The sequence below is a fragment of the Melanotaenia boesemani genome, chromosome 15 (assembly GCF_017639745.1).
Source record: "Melanotaenia boesemani isolate fMelBoe1 chromosome 15, fMelBoe1.pri, whole genome shotgun sequence".
NCBI classification, from domain to species: domain Eukaryota; kingdom Metazoa; phylum Chordata; class Actinopteri; order Atheriniformes; family Melanotaeniidae; genus Melanotaenia; species Melanotaenia boesemani.
The window spans coordinates 11,310,821-11,325,447 of record NC_055696.1 but is presented as its reverse complement, the minus strand read 5'-3'; the positions used below and the strand labels follow the sequence as shown (position 1 = coordinate 11,325,447).

At 40.0% G+C, this 14,627-nt stretch overlaps 1 protein-coding gene across 3 annotated transcripts in view; it reads left to right on the top strand.

The window, feature by feature from the left end:
* The window catches only part of LOC121654571 (T-lymphoma invasion and metastasis-inducing protein 1-like), a 54,305-nt gene that overhangs the window by 19,143 nt on the left and 20,535 nt on the right, over positions 1-14,627 (top strand). For 2 of the 3 annotated variants that reach the window (XM_042008775.1, XM_042008777.1), the window contains exons 3-13: positions 428-1,086; positions 1,741-2,027; positions 3,091-3,363; positions 3,468-3,699; positions 4,376-4,548; positions 5,440-5,664; positions 7,038-7,223; positions 9,682-9,828; positions 9,996-10,070; positions 12,945-13,115; positions 13,938-14,042. In XM_042008775.1, the coding sequence (XP_041864709.1) occupies positions 435-1,086; positions 1,741-2,027; positions 3,091-3,363; positions 3,468-3,699; positions 4,376-4,548; positions 5,440-5,664; positions 7,038-7,223; positions 9,682-9,828; positions 9,996-10,070; positions 12,945-13,115; positions 13,938-14,042 (2,526 nt within the window). In that variant the 5' untranslated portion in view covers positions 428-434. Of the gene's footprint in view, positions 1-256; positions 335-427; positions 1,087-1,740; positions 2,028-3,090; positions 3,364-3,467; positions 3,700-4,375; positions 4,549-5,439; positions 5,665-7,037; positions 7,224-9,681; positions 9,829-9,995; positions 10,071-12,944; positions 13,116-13,937; positions 14,043-14,627 lie in introns of those variants that run through there. The other variant, XM_042008778.1, reaches the window with a different exon arrangement.

Sequence of the window (14,627 nt, the reverse complement as noted above, 5' to 3'; positions counted from 1 at the left end):
CAGTTTTCTGTTTTAGATGGATTTCAGTAGTTGTAACCACAGACTTATTTGGGTACCAAGATAGTATTCACTCTTAGCACAGTACCTCTCTTATTCAAAAGGACAATGGAAGTTTTGTTCAGTTCTTTTTAAAGTCTAAACTCAACCCTCTTTCTCACACATTGACTGTTGTGAGTTCATGTGTTGGTAAATCAAATAATGGATGAAAGAATACTTTACAAACACCTGACAGTTACATGTTCTAGTAAGAAATTTGTCCTTTTCCACCCTTAACGGCTAAAAAGTGCAGACTTGCATTTACATCACAGATACAGTTTGATGGAGATCACTTTAAGTGTGTCCTTAATTTTTAAGCTTATGATTAGTCAGATTAAATTAAGGGGGGATGGTGACATTGTTTTACAAAGTTTTTATTCTTGCTCCACAGTTGAATCATGGGAAATGTGGAGAGTCAGAATGGAGACAATGGTTTCTATGTTGACAGAACAGGACATATGTCCCGTAAGCACACATCCCGCTCCATTCGCCTCTCCAACAAGCAGCTGGTCACCCGTCGTACAAGGCATTCCTCAACAGTGAAACAGGAACACAGGAACTCTGAAACCTCAACTCGCTCCTCTAGTACCCCAAGCATCCCACAATCCTTAGCAGAGAACGGACTTGAACATTTCAATGCAGCAGATGAGTTGGGAGAGTTCGGCATCAACCCACACTGGACACAACGAGTTGCTATGACAATGAGGCCAGAGTCCTATCAGCATGATGAGGACCCCCTGGCAACACCTACTCCTGAAACCTCAGAAGCAGATACTGTCGCTCATGATGGAGGAGAGGACTCGTTGGGGGATGGGGAGGGAGATGTTATTGGAGTGGAAAGATACCTTCAGCGGATGACTGAAGCTCCCCGAGAGGGAGGGAATTTTAAAAAAAAGCGGTCAAAGTCAGCAGACATGTGGAGGGAAGATAGCCTGGAGTTCTCACTGTCTGACCTCAGCCAGGAGCATCTGACCAGCACTGAAGAGATGATTGATGGAGGGGAGGAAGAGGAGGAGGAGGAGCAGTTCCCATGTCCCAGAGGCAGTGCAGGTGAGGATGGTAAACACACATGGAAGCACATACATTTTTGACGAAGACAGATATAAAGGTTTTTTTTATTCAGTCTATTGTGCTGCAAGTGAATTTTCATTGTGGCTCCAACTGCTTGACTGGACTTTAAATCTTCACTCGCAGAACAAATAAAAAAAAAGTTCCTGGATTTCATAAAAAAAAACAATATTGTGAAAATAGTTCATATATGTGCACACATAAGTATGGGTGTTTATTTGATTTACTGATATAGGGAAGGAGGTAGAAAGAAAATGCAGACTCTCACTGAGCAGGGACAAATGATTACAGAAAATCTGGTGATTGCAGGTTTGTTGCTATCCATCACTTGCAACAGTTGAGTTGATCACAGGCTTGTTAGTTTAACTGGTGTAGGAGCTGTTGGAGTTCAGTATTCTGTGCTGCCATAAGCAGTCAGGTGTCTCAAAAATGATGCATCACCCCTCTGCAGACACACACACACGTCTACAGATCTACAGTTAATTGCAAAAATCATACAACACAGAGTTAAAGAGAAGGTTGAATATGATGAAAAGCCTGATAGCAGTCATCAGAACTATACTATACTCACCTTGTTCACTCATATGCACACACATACACACATTACTCTACAATAACCACCTGTGTATGTTCCAGGCTCAGCTGAAAGGGCGTCATCCCTGGACCATCTGTGCAGCCAGCAGAGTCCTGGCCTCCGGGGGCAGAGGAGTCGCTATGTTAAAAACAGTAGAGAGGCAGAGTGCAATGGAGATGGAGAAGGGGAAGACGGGTTGATGTCTCCAACTGAGGAGGACAGTGGCGGGTACGGAGCATTCACGCTCCCCTGTCGACGCTCTCACTGTCTCTCTGAAGGCTTATCAGGGCTGGGGATCCCTGCTGCACCGTGCCCTGCCTTCCAGGGACGGCGTGCACAAACTACTCAGGTTTGATCGCATTTCACAAATGTATGTATAAATATGCAAAGCAGACAAAACACTGATCAGGATAAAAGACTTCCTTTGATACTTGGTTTGGTATTTTCCCCTTCTCCTTTCTGCAATAAACAGAGAATAATAGAGCACTTTGTTTACCAGTAGTGTCCAGGAAGTTCAGAAGGTTCATACATCACAGGGGACAACTGTCAGTTCAGCAATTAACATTTTGTTGACAACCAGGGATATTTCCTGCAGAAATGTGTAAGCATGTTGTATGTTTGCAAATTCAAGCCTATTTTTTTCCAGTTCATGAAAAGGGATTACAAGGATTCATATAGAAAGTGGGCTTCTTCTCCCACACACGCTCTTTCACACATAAGTATACACAACAGACATATCGAGCATAATTTAAAAGATGTTCTTATCATCTCTCTAAAGCTCTAAAGAGTAGGAGAAGAGGCATCTATCAATAGAAATTTAAATAAAATAAACAAATAAACCAATAGTTATTGTATTTTCTGTCATTGTTTCTGCAATGCACTTAAAAAAAAAAACCAAATAAGAGAAGAGTACGAAAACAGTAAACCGAGCTTTTTGTCCATCTCATTCCCACAACCCACAAGCAACCTTGGAGAGCAGATCAGCCTAAGTGCTTATTATAAATTCATCTATCCAGGCGGAGGGGGTTGTTAGATATAAATAGACAACACAAAACAGAAAAAGCAAAACAAGGAGGGAAAAGAACAGAGGGAGACCCTCTTTGGTGAAAGGATGGACAAAAGTGAAAAGCTTTCTTATATTGGGGATGCATTGGAAAACATGAACAGATTTGATGTACTCAGGCCTCTAAGCAGCATGCACTATATGCACACAACTGCAAGCTTTGAAACCTCTTGTGTAGTTTAGACTGTGAGATTGATTTGAGAGAACTAACTTCTTGTATTATGTAGACTGTCAGATCAGTTATTCAGGTCAGTCAGAAAGCTACATACTTTCACAAGTTTGCATTTAGACTGTCCCTCCTGTTTATGTTGCATCTGTTTTCAGCTGTTCTTCTTTTTTTTTTTAACAGGACATCTCTGGTGTCTTGGGTGAGGGAAGTGAATATGGCGACAGCGGAATTGATGGTGTTGCCACAGAGATAGATGGAGATGGAGAACTGGTTTCCCGGCGATGTAAAGCCATGTCTGCCTCTTTCTCAGTGTACTCAGCCACTGAGAGCAGTGTTTTTAATGGGAGCGACAGTGGGAGCAGCAGTGCTGGTGGAGGAGAGGGAAGAGGGGGTGATGGAAGCAGGGGAGGAGTGTATGAAAACTTCCGGAAGGAGCTGGACAGTCAAGTCTGGGTTTGTTACTTTTTCCATCAGTGTGCATTTCTTTAAAATCAAAGTATTTCTGGTAAATTCTCTATGTTTCTGATCTCTTCATGTCTCAATCACTGTCTTATCAGACAAATCTGGGCCGAGACTGCACGGAGGAGGCAGGGTCAGCTTTAAGTGATGAGCAGAGTAGTGGCACCCTCAGCAGTGTGTATCCATCTGACACTGTGATTAGCTGTGCTCAAGGCACAGTCAGGAAAGCTGGGGCTCTGGCTGTGAAGAACTTCCTGGTTCATAAGAAAAACAAGAAGGTGGAACCTGCAACAAGACGCAAGTGGAAACAGTACTGGGTGTCTCTGAAAGGTGCTGCACATGTTCATTCTTTTTATGCTTAAGATTAGTTTTATGCTTAAGATTACTTTGGGCTTTCTATAGCTTTGATATTGAATAGAGAGGAAGATTGCCGCTGGAGACATTTTCTTGCTTGTTGTTTAGCTCAGAGCCTGATGCTATCATGATGCTCCCTGTCTAATATTCTTTGCAAGTTCTTGTTATGGAAAACAGCTTATTATAAACAAAATCTTGCAGCTGTAATGTCACATTCAGAAAAGCATTGCACCTGACCCCAGCTCGATCAATCTCCCACACTGTTTCTTCTTTTAGACTGTAATCACATCAGAATAAACACAGTCCATGCCCTTGCTTGTCACCCTGACTGTCCTCTCTCACACTCCTCTCTGTGGCGGTACATTACCTCTGCTTTGCCTCATCACAATTTAATTTTACGCCAGGATCTGTGTCTAATCCAATCTGGTCCTCTTGAAATGCATAAGATATAACATCAGCAGCTGCATTCCTGCCTGTTTTCACTGTTCCTACCCACCGTCCTGACCTCATGTTATATGTTTGTGCTTATAATCAACAACAAGTATTCACATTCATTGTCTTTTTCTTTTTTTTATACTAATTCCAAATTCAATAAAAAATCAGTCATTTTTGTAGCTGATCTTTGTAATCATCCTTTTCTGTATTTTTCAAGGCTGCACCCTTTTCCTGTATGAATCAGATGGTCGCTCATGCATTGACCATAACAGTGTTCCTAAGCATGCCTTGTGGGTGGAGAACAGCATTGTCCAGGCTGTACCTGAACATCCCAAGAAAGACTTCGTCTTCTGCCTCAGCAACTCAGTGGGAGACGCCTTCCTCTTCCAGGTGAGAAAAACACTGGAATTTTATGCATCCATGTGACATTACCCTTGGACAGTTAAATAAGCATTATATAATAAGTCTAAAAAGACAATAAAGATCTATATCATTCTGAGTCCATCCATCCATTATCTATACTGCTTCATCCATTAATGATTGTGAGGGAGCTGGAGCCTAACCCAGCATTTAGCAGGTGAGAGGCAGGGTACACCATGGACAGGTCACAGGTCACCCCAATAGTGCCAACACAGAGACACTCATTCTAATTAACCTAACATGCATGTCTTTGGACAGCGGGTGGAAGCCGGAGTACCTGGAGAGAACCCACACATACACGGGGAGAACATGCAAATCCATACAGCAAGGCCTCTGTTTGAACCCCCCCTCCCCCCAGCCAAGAACCATCGACCTTCTTGCTATATTTATATGCTGACTTATTGTCTCGCAAGTCAGCATCACAAACCAGTGGAGACAAATGGATGGTGTTCTGCTTGGGGGATTTGTTTGTGTGGGTGTGTGTGTGTCTTTGGGTGTATGCCACAAATACATGACCTTTAATCATGTGTGGGGGATACGACAGTCCTATGTCCATGTGTTTGCTTTATGTTTGACATGTTTAAAGGCCACGCTGTCATATTGTGACATGAGCCACTGCAGTGATCATTGTGTCTATTTGAATGAATCTATTTATATTCATGACAGCTCTCCACAAAGACATCTAGTCTGTTTAAAGAAGATAATTAATAAAATGATGATGAGGTTATAGCCACACTGACGTCCTCATCTATTAAGCCAATATTAGGAATCAGACTTCAATCCTTTTAGCTGTCAGTTTCTCAATTCTATACCCTCTTTGGTATTGCCTAAGTTGCTTTCTCTTTTTCCTTCTTTCAACAGACATCAGGCCAAACTGAGCTAGAAAACTGGATCACGGCAATCCACTCTGCATGTGCTGCTGCTCTTGCTCGACAGCACCACAGGGAGGATACAGTGCGACTGCTGCGAACCGAAATCCGCAAGTTGGAGCAAAAGATTGACATGGATGAGAAAATGAAGAAAATGGGAGACATGCAACTGTCCACTGTCACTGATGCCAAAAAGAGAAAGACCATACTCGAGCAGGTAAGCAGCCTAGAGTTGTGCCAATATCTAAAACAGGTCAAATACCACACTAACAGATAGGGATAAAAAATAACACTGATCTTACAATAGAGCAAGCCCAAGTTCAAAAAGTCTTTCTTTTTTCATATCAACCAGCAGATGAGTAAAACTAAACAACCACGATATGCTGATGCGAACCAGACTTGTGATCTCATGTGTTACAAGCCTTACTTAAAAGTGCAAAAACACCTAAGGGGCTTTGCAGATACATATCTTTGCACATTTGAAGTGCAACCATACTCTCACTCACTGAAATTTTGGCACTAAATCATCTTGTCTGGGTGGCGTCATTGAGACAAAATGTTCCTCATAAGCACGTCCGACCACAGATGTTTTCAAATATCCCAACTGGTGCTCATTTATAAACACATGCAAGTGCAGCATAATGCAGAATATCCATAGCACATGTTGAAACACATGCAAAGCCTACAATAGCAGGAAGGTAAACCTAAGATCCCTCCCTAATCCTTCTATTTTTTCTTTTTAAATAGCTGTTCTCGAGAGTCTCTGCTAGATTTTCTACACCGGATCAATTCTGTACACTTTCACTGAAACAAAGCCTTCATTTTATCCCATGCATGTCTGGGGTTGCTGCTGAATATTAAAGCAGCATCACATGTAAACATTGCAAGGTAGCTTGAGAATATCATAATTAAAAATAAGCCTTCATACCTAAGGAAGTTTCTGCCTTTATATCTGTGTGTGTGGCATTCGGAGGACTCTCAGAGAATAAAATGTTTCATAAAAAGTACCAGGAAGTTGTTGATGTCAACTTTTCACAACAAGTGTAATTTAACACACACACACACACACACACACACACACACACACACACACACACACACACACACACACACACACACACACACACACACACACACACACACACACACTGAGACTTGTGTTGAATTAAAAATGAACAAAGAAATTTATAATTTTATATGAAGCTGTGGGATGAACAGGTGATAGCAAGAACTAATGCAATTAAGTCTAGTTTGAGTGTATGTGTGTGTCCTTGTGTTCCTCCTCCCACGGCCCACTCTGGGATGTTCTGCACATAACACAGCATGTCGGAAACTGGTGTGGGTTGTGAGGGTGAGTAATACCTCTCCACAGGAGCTTTAGCACTCCCACATCTCACTCCTCCTAAACAAACAACTAAACATCCATGTAACACCAAGTGAACCTTTATGCAGGTTGTTTAATTTTTGTTTTTCTTAATTTATGTTGTGGTTTTCATTAGTAGCTGAATCTGGAGGGATTTTAGTTAGCTGATGTTGCATAATCATAAATAAATCCATTTCACTTTTTATTATATTCCTTCCTACTGTCAGATCTTCTTGTGGGAGCAGAACTTGGAGCGGTTCCACATCGATCTTTTCCGCTGTCGCTGCTACCTGGCCAGTCTGCAGGGTGGCGAACCTCCCAATCCCAAACGCCTCTTGGGTTTTGCTTCACGTCCCACCAAACTGGCCATGGGTCGCTTGGGCATTTTCTCTGTTTCTTCCTTCCATGCACTGGTATGATCAAAAATACTCTTACACATTCATTCAGTAATTTTTATTCATCTCACCATATACTGTATTACAAGTGTTTTCTTAAGTAGAAGTACATTAACTTTGCTCATAAATGTAAAACTTAAACTCCGTGTCACATGCCTCTGCATGTTCCAGTAGGCATTGCGTGTGAGGTTCCCAACTGTCGGCCCTCAATAACAGCCCAGCTTGGAGAGTGGGTGTGTTTATGCGGCTGCGAACGTCTTGTCACATACGCCTACTGAAAGCAAGAATTTCTGTTTCTCTGAGAAATGCTCAAAATGCAATGCATTTAACCTTTGAATAAAACACAAAATAACTGATTAAAACAGTACAGATTTTTTTGTTACAGAAATGAATGTCAGTGTCAGCCTCTTTGCAGCCTTATAATCCTTTTCAGAGATTTAAAAGGCAAAAAATGTCCTGTCTGCGAGGACTTGTACTCCTCTCTCGCCTTACATCAGTGTTGCCTGTCATGCATTCTCACTGAAACTTACCTGAAAGCTTGAGATGATAATGAAACAATCTTCTAATTCGTACTTTTGTATGTGCTGTTGACAGCTTTACCTTGTGGCTAAAAGCCAAGTCATGAAGTCTGTGCTTCATACCACGTTCTTTGGTGTGTGAAGCGCCTCAAGAATGTACGGAATGAAATACCATCATTCATGGAATGATTGAAATTGATCAGTGCAATAAAAACCACTGAAGGGTGAAGTGTATAATACTGATATTCTTATAACAGTCGCATCTATCAGAAGTGTGATTTATAAGCTTGTCTCTTGTGTGGTCTTCCAAGTAAACATTAGTTAGCACATACCAACAATGGCCCAAGGAAGGACAACCTTCAACAAGCAACACAATTATGGGGACATAAGGCACATGTTTGGAAGCAATTACCAGCCAATCAGATCCCAAAAGTGCTTACAATGGGTTTGAAATGTTAATTTGGATAACTGTCACTGTGTATGTAATTGTTGACGTAGTTGCAGACCACCTACTCTCCGTTACTGAAGCTCTATTCTCAGATGGCATTTGCTTCGTTCAGTTGGATTACGTGCTTTGTCACACTGCAAAACATGCCTACAACTCAGTCTGGTCAAGCATCTGTACTGGAAAAATGTACATTTTGGTGCCTGATACCACAGATATAAGTTATGCCTCAATGACTTTAAGCTGTTTTGGCAGCACCAGCAGCAGCACACATGCAGCAGAAGGCAACCAGTTTTAATGCTGTGACTGAATAATGTATATGCTGTTGGGTATCATGCAGCTATATACTCTGCCAAGTATCACTGAGGCCGGCAAAGTAAAGCAAATGCAGTGCAAAAATATTGCTGTTATCCAAGCCACTGGATATATCAAACATATTTAACCCTCTCTCGCTCACACACACTCAACATCAGGCATCAACTGTGTTATTTTGTGATTGGTGAATCAATATAAACTCTGTTAGTAAGCTGCCATCCCTGAGGCAGTTTCCCACAAACAGGCTTAACACTCACTGCCCCCTGCCCACACCCACCCCCCAACTTTCCCTTTACTGTCTGCACCCTCATGTCCTTTGTCTGTGTCTGTCTTCTTCAGTCTCGCTTGCCTTTTATTTCTCTGCCTTATTTTTTACTCTCTTCTTTTATTTCTTTTGTCTATTGTTTTACATAATTAAATTTTGCCACTTATAAAAGACAATATTTAAATTAAAATGAAAGATTAATCGAATAAAGAAAGAATCCTGGCAACCAATTGACAACATTTAAAACATTTCAAATTAATTCATTCATTTTGCCTAGAGCAAAAGTTAACTCTCCTCTCTCCTCTCTCTTAGATGGTTTTACTCCCACATAATAGGAACTACTTTTGGTTATTTTATTTTCATTTTTCTCATACATTAATTCCTTCTGTTCACCAGGTTGTTATTATCTTTAGTAAAAAAAAAAAAAAAAAAAAAAAAAAGCAATAAGGCAGGTGGTAAAAGACCCACATGCACGAAGCTTATGTAAGAAACATCTTAAGGACAGTTTGATCTGTTATGTTTGAAGTGTGTGCATCTCACGAGCAATGACTGGTGAAGAGCCAGTATGTGCTTTGTGTATCCACCACACAAGTGCATACTGTGGACTTGCATAGTGAATCTAAATTGCTCATAGTCCAGCAGATGAGTGTGAATTAACCCAGAAATGCCAAGAGCTGTTTGTCTATGCTCCTGTAGTAGGTCAGTGAACAAGATGAGAGGTTGAAAGCATTTACAAGTACCATCTCTGAAAATGTGTTTATTGCTGTTTTCAGAAAACCTGAGATGCTCACTAAAAATAAAAATAAAGACAATACAAACTGAAGTTTTGAAAAATTTCTCTATGAAGAAGAGTTTTTGTGTATTCTAATTAAGTTGCAGATTTAAGGCTATTTAAGGTTCATGCCATGTTTTCTGTGAAAATCACTGTCCCAGGTGTCTGCCCGGACTGAAAGCAGCATCAGGAGACGGAACCAGGCTTTGCCTCGTACCTTCAGTAAACGCCGAAGCCGTTTCTCCTCCCTGTGGGGTCTGGACACAGTTTCCAAGAGGAAGACTAAGGGACATCCTTCAGTTGATCAGGTTTTGGCCCAGTTCACAAGTCAAAATTGGAAATTAACCACTTGACATTTATGACAATTATCTAGAAGTGCTACAGAAATTATATGACACTTTTGTTTATTTGTATTCATCACTGTTTATTATCTGTTCCATGCATGATGCATCTATTATGCTCTTTGTTCTTATAGGTGTTTGTTGATGGGATGGAGCCTGTGAGAAAACCCTTGGAGCGCATGTCTGAAGACTCTGCCAGTGAAAGATCTGTAAGCCAACTTTACAAGTCATGAGCACCATAATAACACTCCACCATTACACAGAGGCCATTTATAAACTAACTTATTAAAGGTATTGAATAGTCACAAGATTTGTCTTACATCAGTATTTTGAAGATGATTTCAAGGCAAAAAAATAAATAAATCAGGACAGCTGTGTGGAGTCCAGCGAGAGCAGCTGAAACCAGGAGAGCTGTGCTAATAAAGACTTGAGGGTTTTAATGAAAGTCAGGAGGAAGTTCAGCTAATTCAGATTTTTTAAACAATGCTAAATTAGAAAAGCAGTGGGTGAAGGATAACAACTCCTTAAACTTTACATGTCTTTGACAGCTTCATATTAAAGTCCATAGTTAGTGTCATCTTAAGTAGGTCACAGCTTGTCTTCCTTTCTTTTGTTGTTTCTCATGCTGCAGCCAAAATGAGATGAAAAGGCCACAGTTGATACAATGAATGTTTCCCTCTAAACAGTAATAATCTTCCAGAGGCGAAGCACAAAGTTCTTCATCAGTCTCTTTCTCTCCTTTTCTCTCTTTTTGTTTGGCATGCACTACAGAGAACCAGACTCTTGTAGCTGCAGGCTAATTACTTGTCATTGTTTAGCTTTATTGTAAACCATGAAAAAGATCACTGGAGCATCTGATGACCCTTTGTATTTTATAATAGGATAGGGGCTTCTTAAGAACCTGAGGCCAGCAGCATTGCTGGATTTTCCACCTCTTTTCACTTAAGTCAGATTCTTTTGGTGCTCTGGCTCTTGATTTGGTGGGTTATCTAGTGGAGGCAGAAAATGCCAACACCCTTCTGTGCCAGTGAACATTTTAAAGTCATTTGACAGCCATTGCTTTAATATTTTCAGACATCCACTTCACTCTTCCATGATGAGTAATTGGAGAAATTTCAGACTTATGAAACTTTAAAATCAGCAAGAATCTGTCTTGCTATATCATCAAATGATTCTTGAGTTTATTTGTAGTGCATTAATAGTTTTTTGCTGCTATTTCTCTTATGCTAGTCAATACATGAACTTTATCCCCCCCCCAACACTGACTATTCTCACACTGTTATTCTTTTTGTTTGTCGGCACGGTATTATTTATTTTTTTAGCTTGTCAAACGACACTCTCCCATCATTGTTGATGGTTTTCGATCTCTTTTTTCATTTGCTTCAGGCAATTTCATTTCTATCAGCATCACAAAGCCTATCAGCTGGAGGGATATTCCTGTCTGCCAATCCCACTGAGGAAAATCTGATTTGATATTTGCAGATCATTAGCTTTCTGATGATTCAAGAAATTATGCAGACATTTGCTACCAAAGGGCCTGGCAGTTTCACCATCTGTGTTCTCTTGTGTCCGCTATATTGACCACAATTTGCAAATGGATTGCAAATGATGAATAATACCTAAAGGTAAAAACAGTATCACCCTAGGTCAGCACAGGACTGCTGTAGTTTACTATCTTATCACAGGTGGTGATAACTATAACATCTTGTGTCCAGTTATACATGGGTAGCACAAGGAGGAATATTCAATTTCTATGTTTCATGAAAACTGATCAAAAGGCAGCAAAGATGTGGGAGAGGAAAGTTAGGTCTCTGACTGAACCTTGCAGAGAAAGGGAAACTGTAGCAATAACCCATTCTAGCTGCAAAGGCCCCCAGTGGCAGAATGAGAGCTCAGTTTCCTTCCACCCACGCCTAACCTCAGCTGGCAGGGTATGGGATGGCCGTAAAGAAATGCATAAGAAGTAATAGGAAACAGAGCTGGAAATATTGGATTGCAAAGATTTACAGTTACACTGTGAAAATTTTCTGCAAGATTAGCCCCTAATGAACACCTCTGATTAACCCATGCCAGCTTCCAGGGATCTGATTGTCAGTATCAGAGGGAATGAGAGAACAGGAGAGTTTAATATGCCTCCTGGAACCCCCCCCCCCCCCCCCCCCCCCCCCCCCCCCAGCAGAGGAATCCTAGATAGGCCAGGAGGGAAGCCAGATGGTGCCGAGCAGGGCTGGGAGTTCAGGGAGTTGGGGGAGGTACTGGTTACAGGCCCCCCAGTCTGTTGTCTGTCTGTCTGAGGAAATGTGTCCTTCTCTATGTATCTGTATTTTGCTTGTGTGTTAATGTGCTTGTAAAAACAAAACCTGCTGTTAAATATGGCTCACTCTTTCAATTTCCACCATTCTTGGACTTTTTCTGAAGTACAAGAATTCAGAACACAGAACACAAACACACACATATAAGTATAAGTTATTTTCACCAGGGACAAGAGGACCTGATTGTTAACTGTCAGCAGATTGTATGGTATAAACGAAAGATGGGAAGGAGGGAGCTGATGGGATGATCCACAGATAGGGGAAAGGGCAACAGAAGGAGAGGCAATGATTAATGGAGGGTGGCTGTGATAGGAGAATGAAAGAAAATTGTGGATGCTGTTACTTGATAGAAGATAAGTTACAGACAGTGAGAGGTCAAACAAAAGACACAGAAAAGAGGCTGACATGGTGGCAAGGTTGTTGTTGTTGGAGGGTACACTGATGGGTTTAAAGGTTGTATGTGATTATAACAGAATACCCATGAAAATGCAAGCACACTCACATAACATACTCACACAGTGGCATCAAGAGGCTCTTGTCAACACTGAAGTATTCATTTTTGTCATCAGATATTCTGCTGCTTACAGGCCACCATCATATGCCATCATATTAGTCTAATTATCTAAAAATATTGCAGATTTCCCCATTTCTCATTTAGCATTTAAAGGTTTATTGATTATAACTTGACCTGCTGTCTGTTTTTACACAATACAATACCTGCCCAAAGATTAATTAGCTGTGTATTTGTGTCTGTGTGTGTTAAATTTTCAGAAAAAAACTCACGACTCTGTAAAAAGTCTTCCTCAACAAAATGTAGAAAGTGATATTTGGGTTCCTGATTACCTAAAACCCTCCTGGGTGAGTCTGCCGAACAATCAGCCTGTCCTGGCGATCATACAGCCTGGCGAGACAGCACTGGAAATCCTAAGCACCATCTGCAAGGTAGAGTATTGAAAGTATCATATTATTGTTTCTAGAAGTTGCATGTTGCTCTCAACACATCATAGAAAGATGGTAATAGCAGACTAAAAATCAACCCTTCCAACAAACTGGACAGGAACAGTACTTTATTTTTCTGTGCTAGCACATAATTTTACTGTGTGTTAATCTGTACACACATAGTAACTAAGTCGATGAAGTCAAGCTGCTAAAAGTACAAATAATCTATGTTAATAGTTAAGTTTATATATATATATATATATATATATATATATATATATATATATATATATATATATGCTGTCCCATAAAATTGTTCATAGCTGTAGAGTTTACAATATCAGGAGTATTTGAATGAAGACAATAAAATGTTTGTATTTTGCTGGGTGTTGACAACTAGAGACAAGAATTCATATTTGTAATTCAGATTGCCGCAGAAAAAGTGCAATTATCTTGAATGCAGATGTATTAAAGGCTGCAGTAATGGTACCTGATAAGGCCTTTTTGGTGCTCTAGGACCTGTTAATTAGATTTAGAAATATGTGAATTACTCAGATGGGCTGATTTATTTATATTGCTTTATATTGTCAGAGGATACAAGTAGCTATATAATGTATTTGTAATAAAGTTGAAGATATTGATTGATTTGTGACTTTAAAATGTAAAGTAGTTCTTTAATTTAAAACAAACGGTGATAGCATCAAACACAGAGAGAATAAATATGAATATGTGAATAAATATATTGCGGTCAGATGTGTGATTTAGGAGTTTCTTCCAATATAATATCAACTTTTACCCATTGTTTTCCTGTCTTATTGTTCACAGACTCATAAGATTGATCCTTCTGGCCACTACCTACGTGTGAAGGTGTGGGTTGACAACCAAATGCTTTTTTATATTCCCAAACTTGAAGAGGACGTTTCTGATCTGGTAAGGAAATGCACATTATACTGCTGTAGCATGATGCTTGTACTGTAATGAGTTGTAATCACCCCTGTCAAGTATTCAAATGTATATTGTACAGTCATTTGATTATATTTATCATTTACAGTTTTTTCTTTTCTCTATTTGATGAATTGCAATGTAAGTTTAGAAAACATATCCGGTTTTATTTTCTTTTTTTTAACCTTCATTTTATCATTAATTGATTTCTTTTGATTTATCAGCAGAAATGGAGGCAAACGTGTTCATGTTTTATGACTTGGTTGCTGATTTGATTTGCAATGCACACAAAATCCCAAAGATATGAAACAGCCATTATTGCATATGCTATAAATTATGCAAAATAGTACTCCAAGTGTGTTGTTTGCACTATGAAAACCCCATTTCTACTTGTTTAAGTGTGTACATTTTTTTCTTATTGTTCATATAAACAATCCCACTTGCTGACAAAAACCTAAAAATCCCCCCAAAATAATTCTCCTTTTCTCAAAGTGTAACATAATTCATGCTTTTCTTCAAAAACCCTTTTATCTTCCATTTTTGATCAGGGACTCATCCTCCCTCTTTCATCCT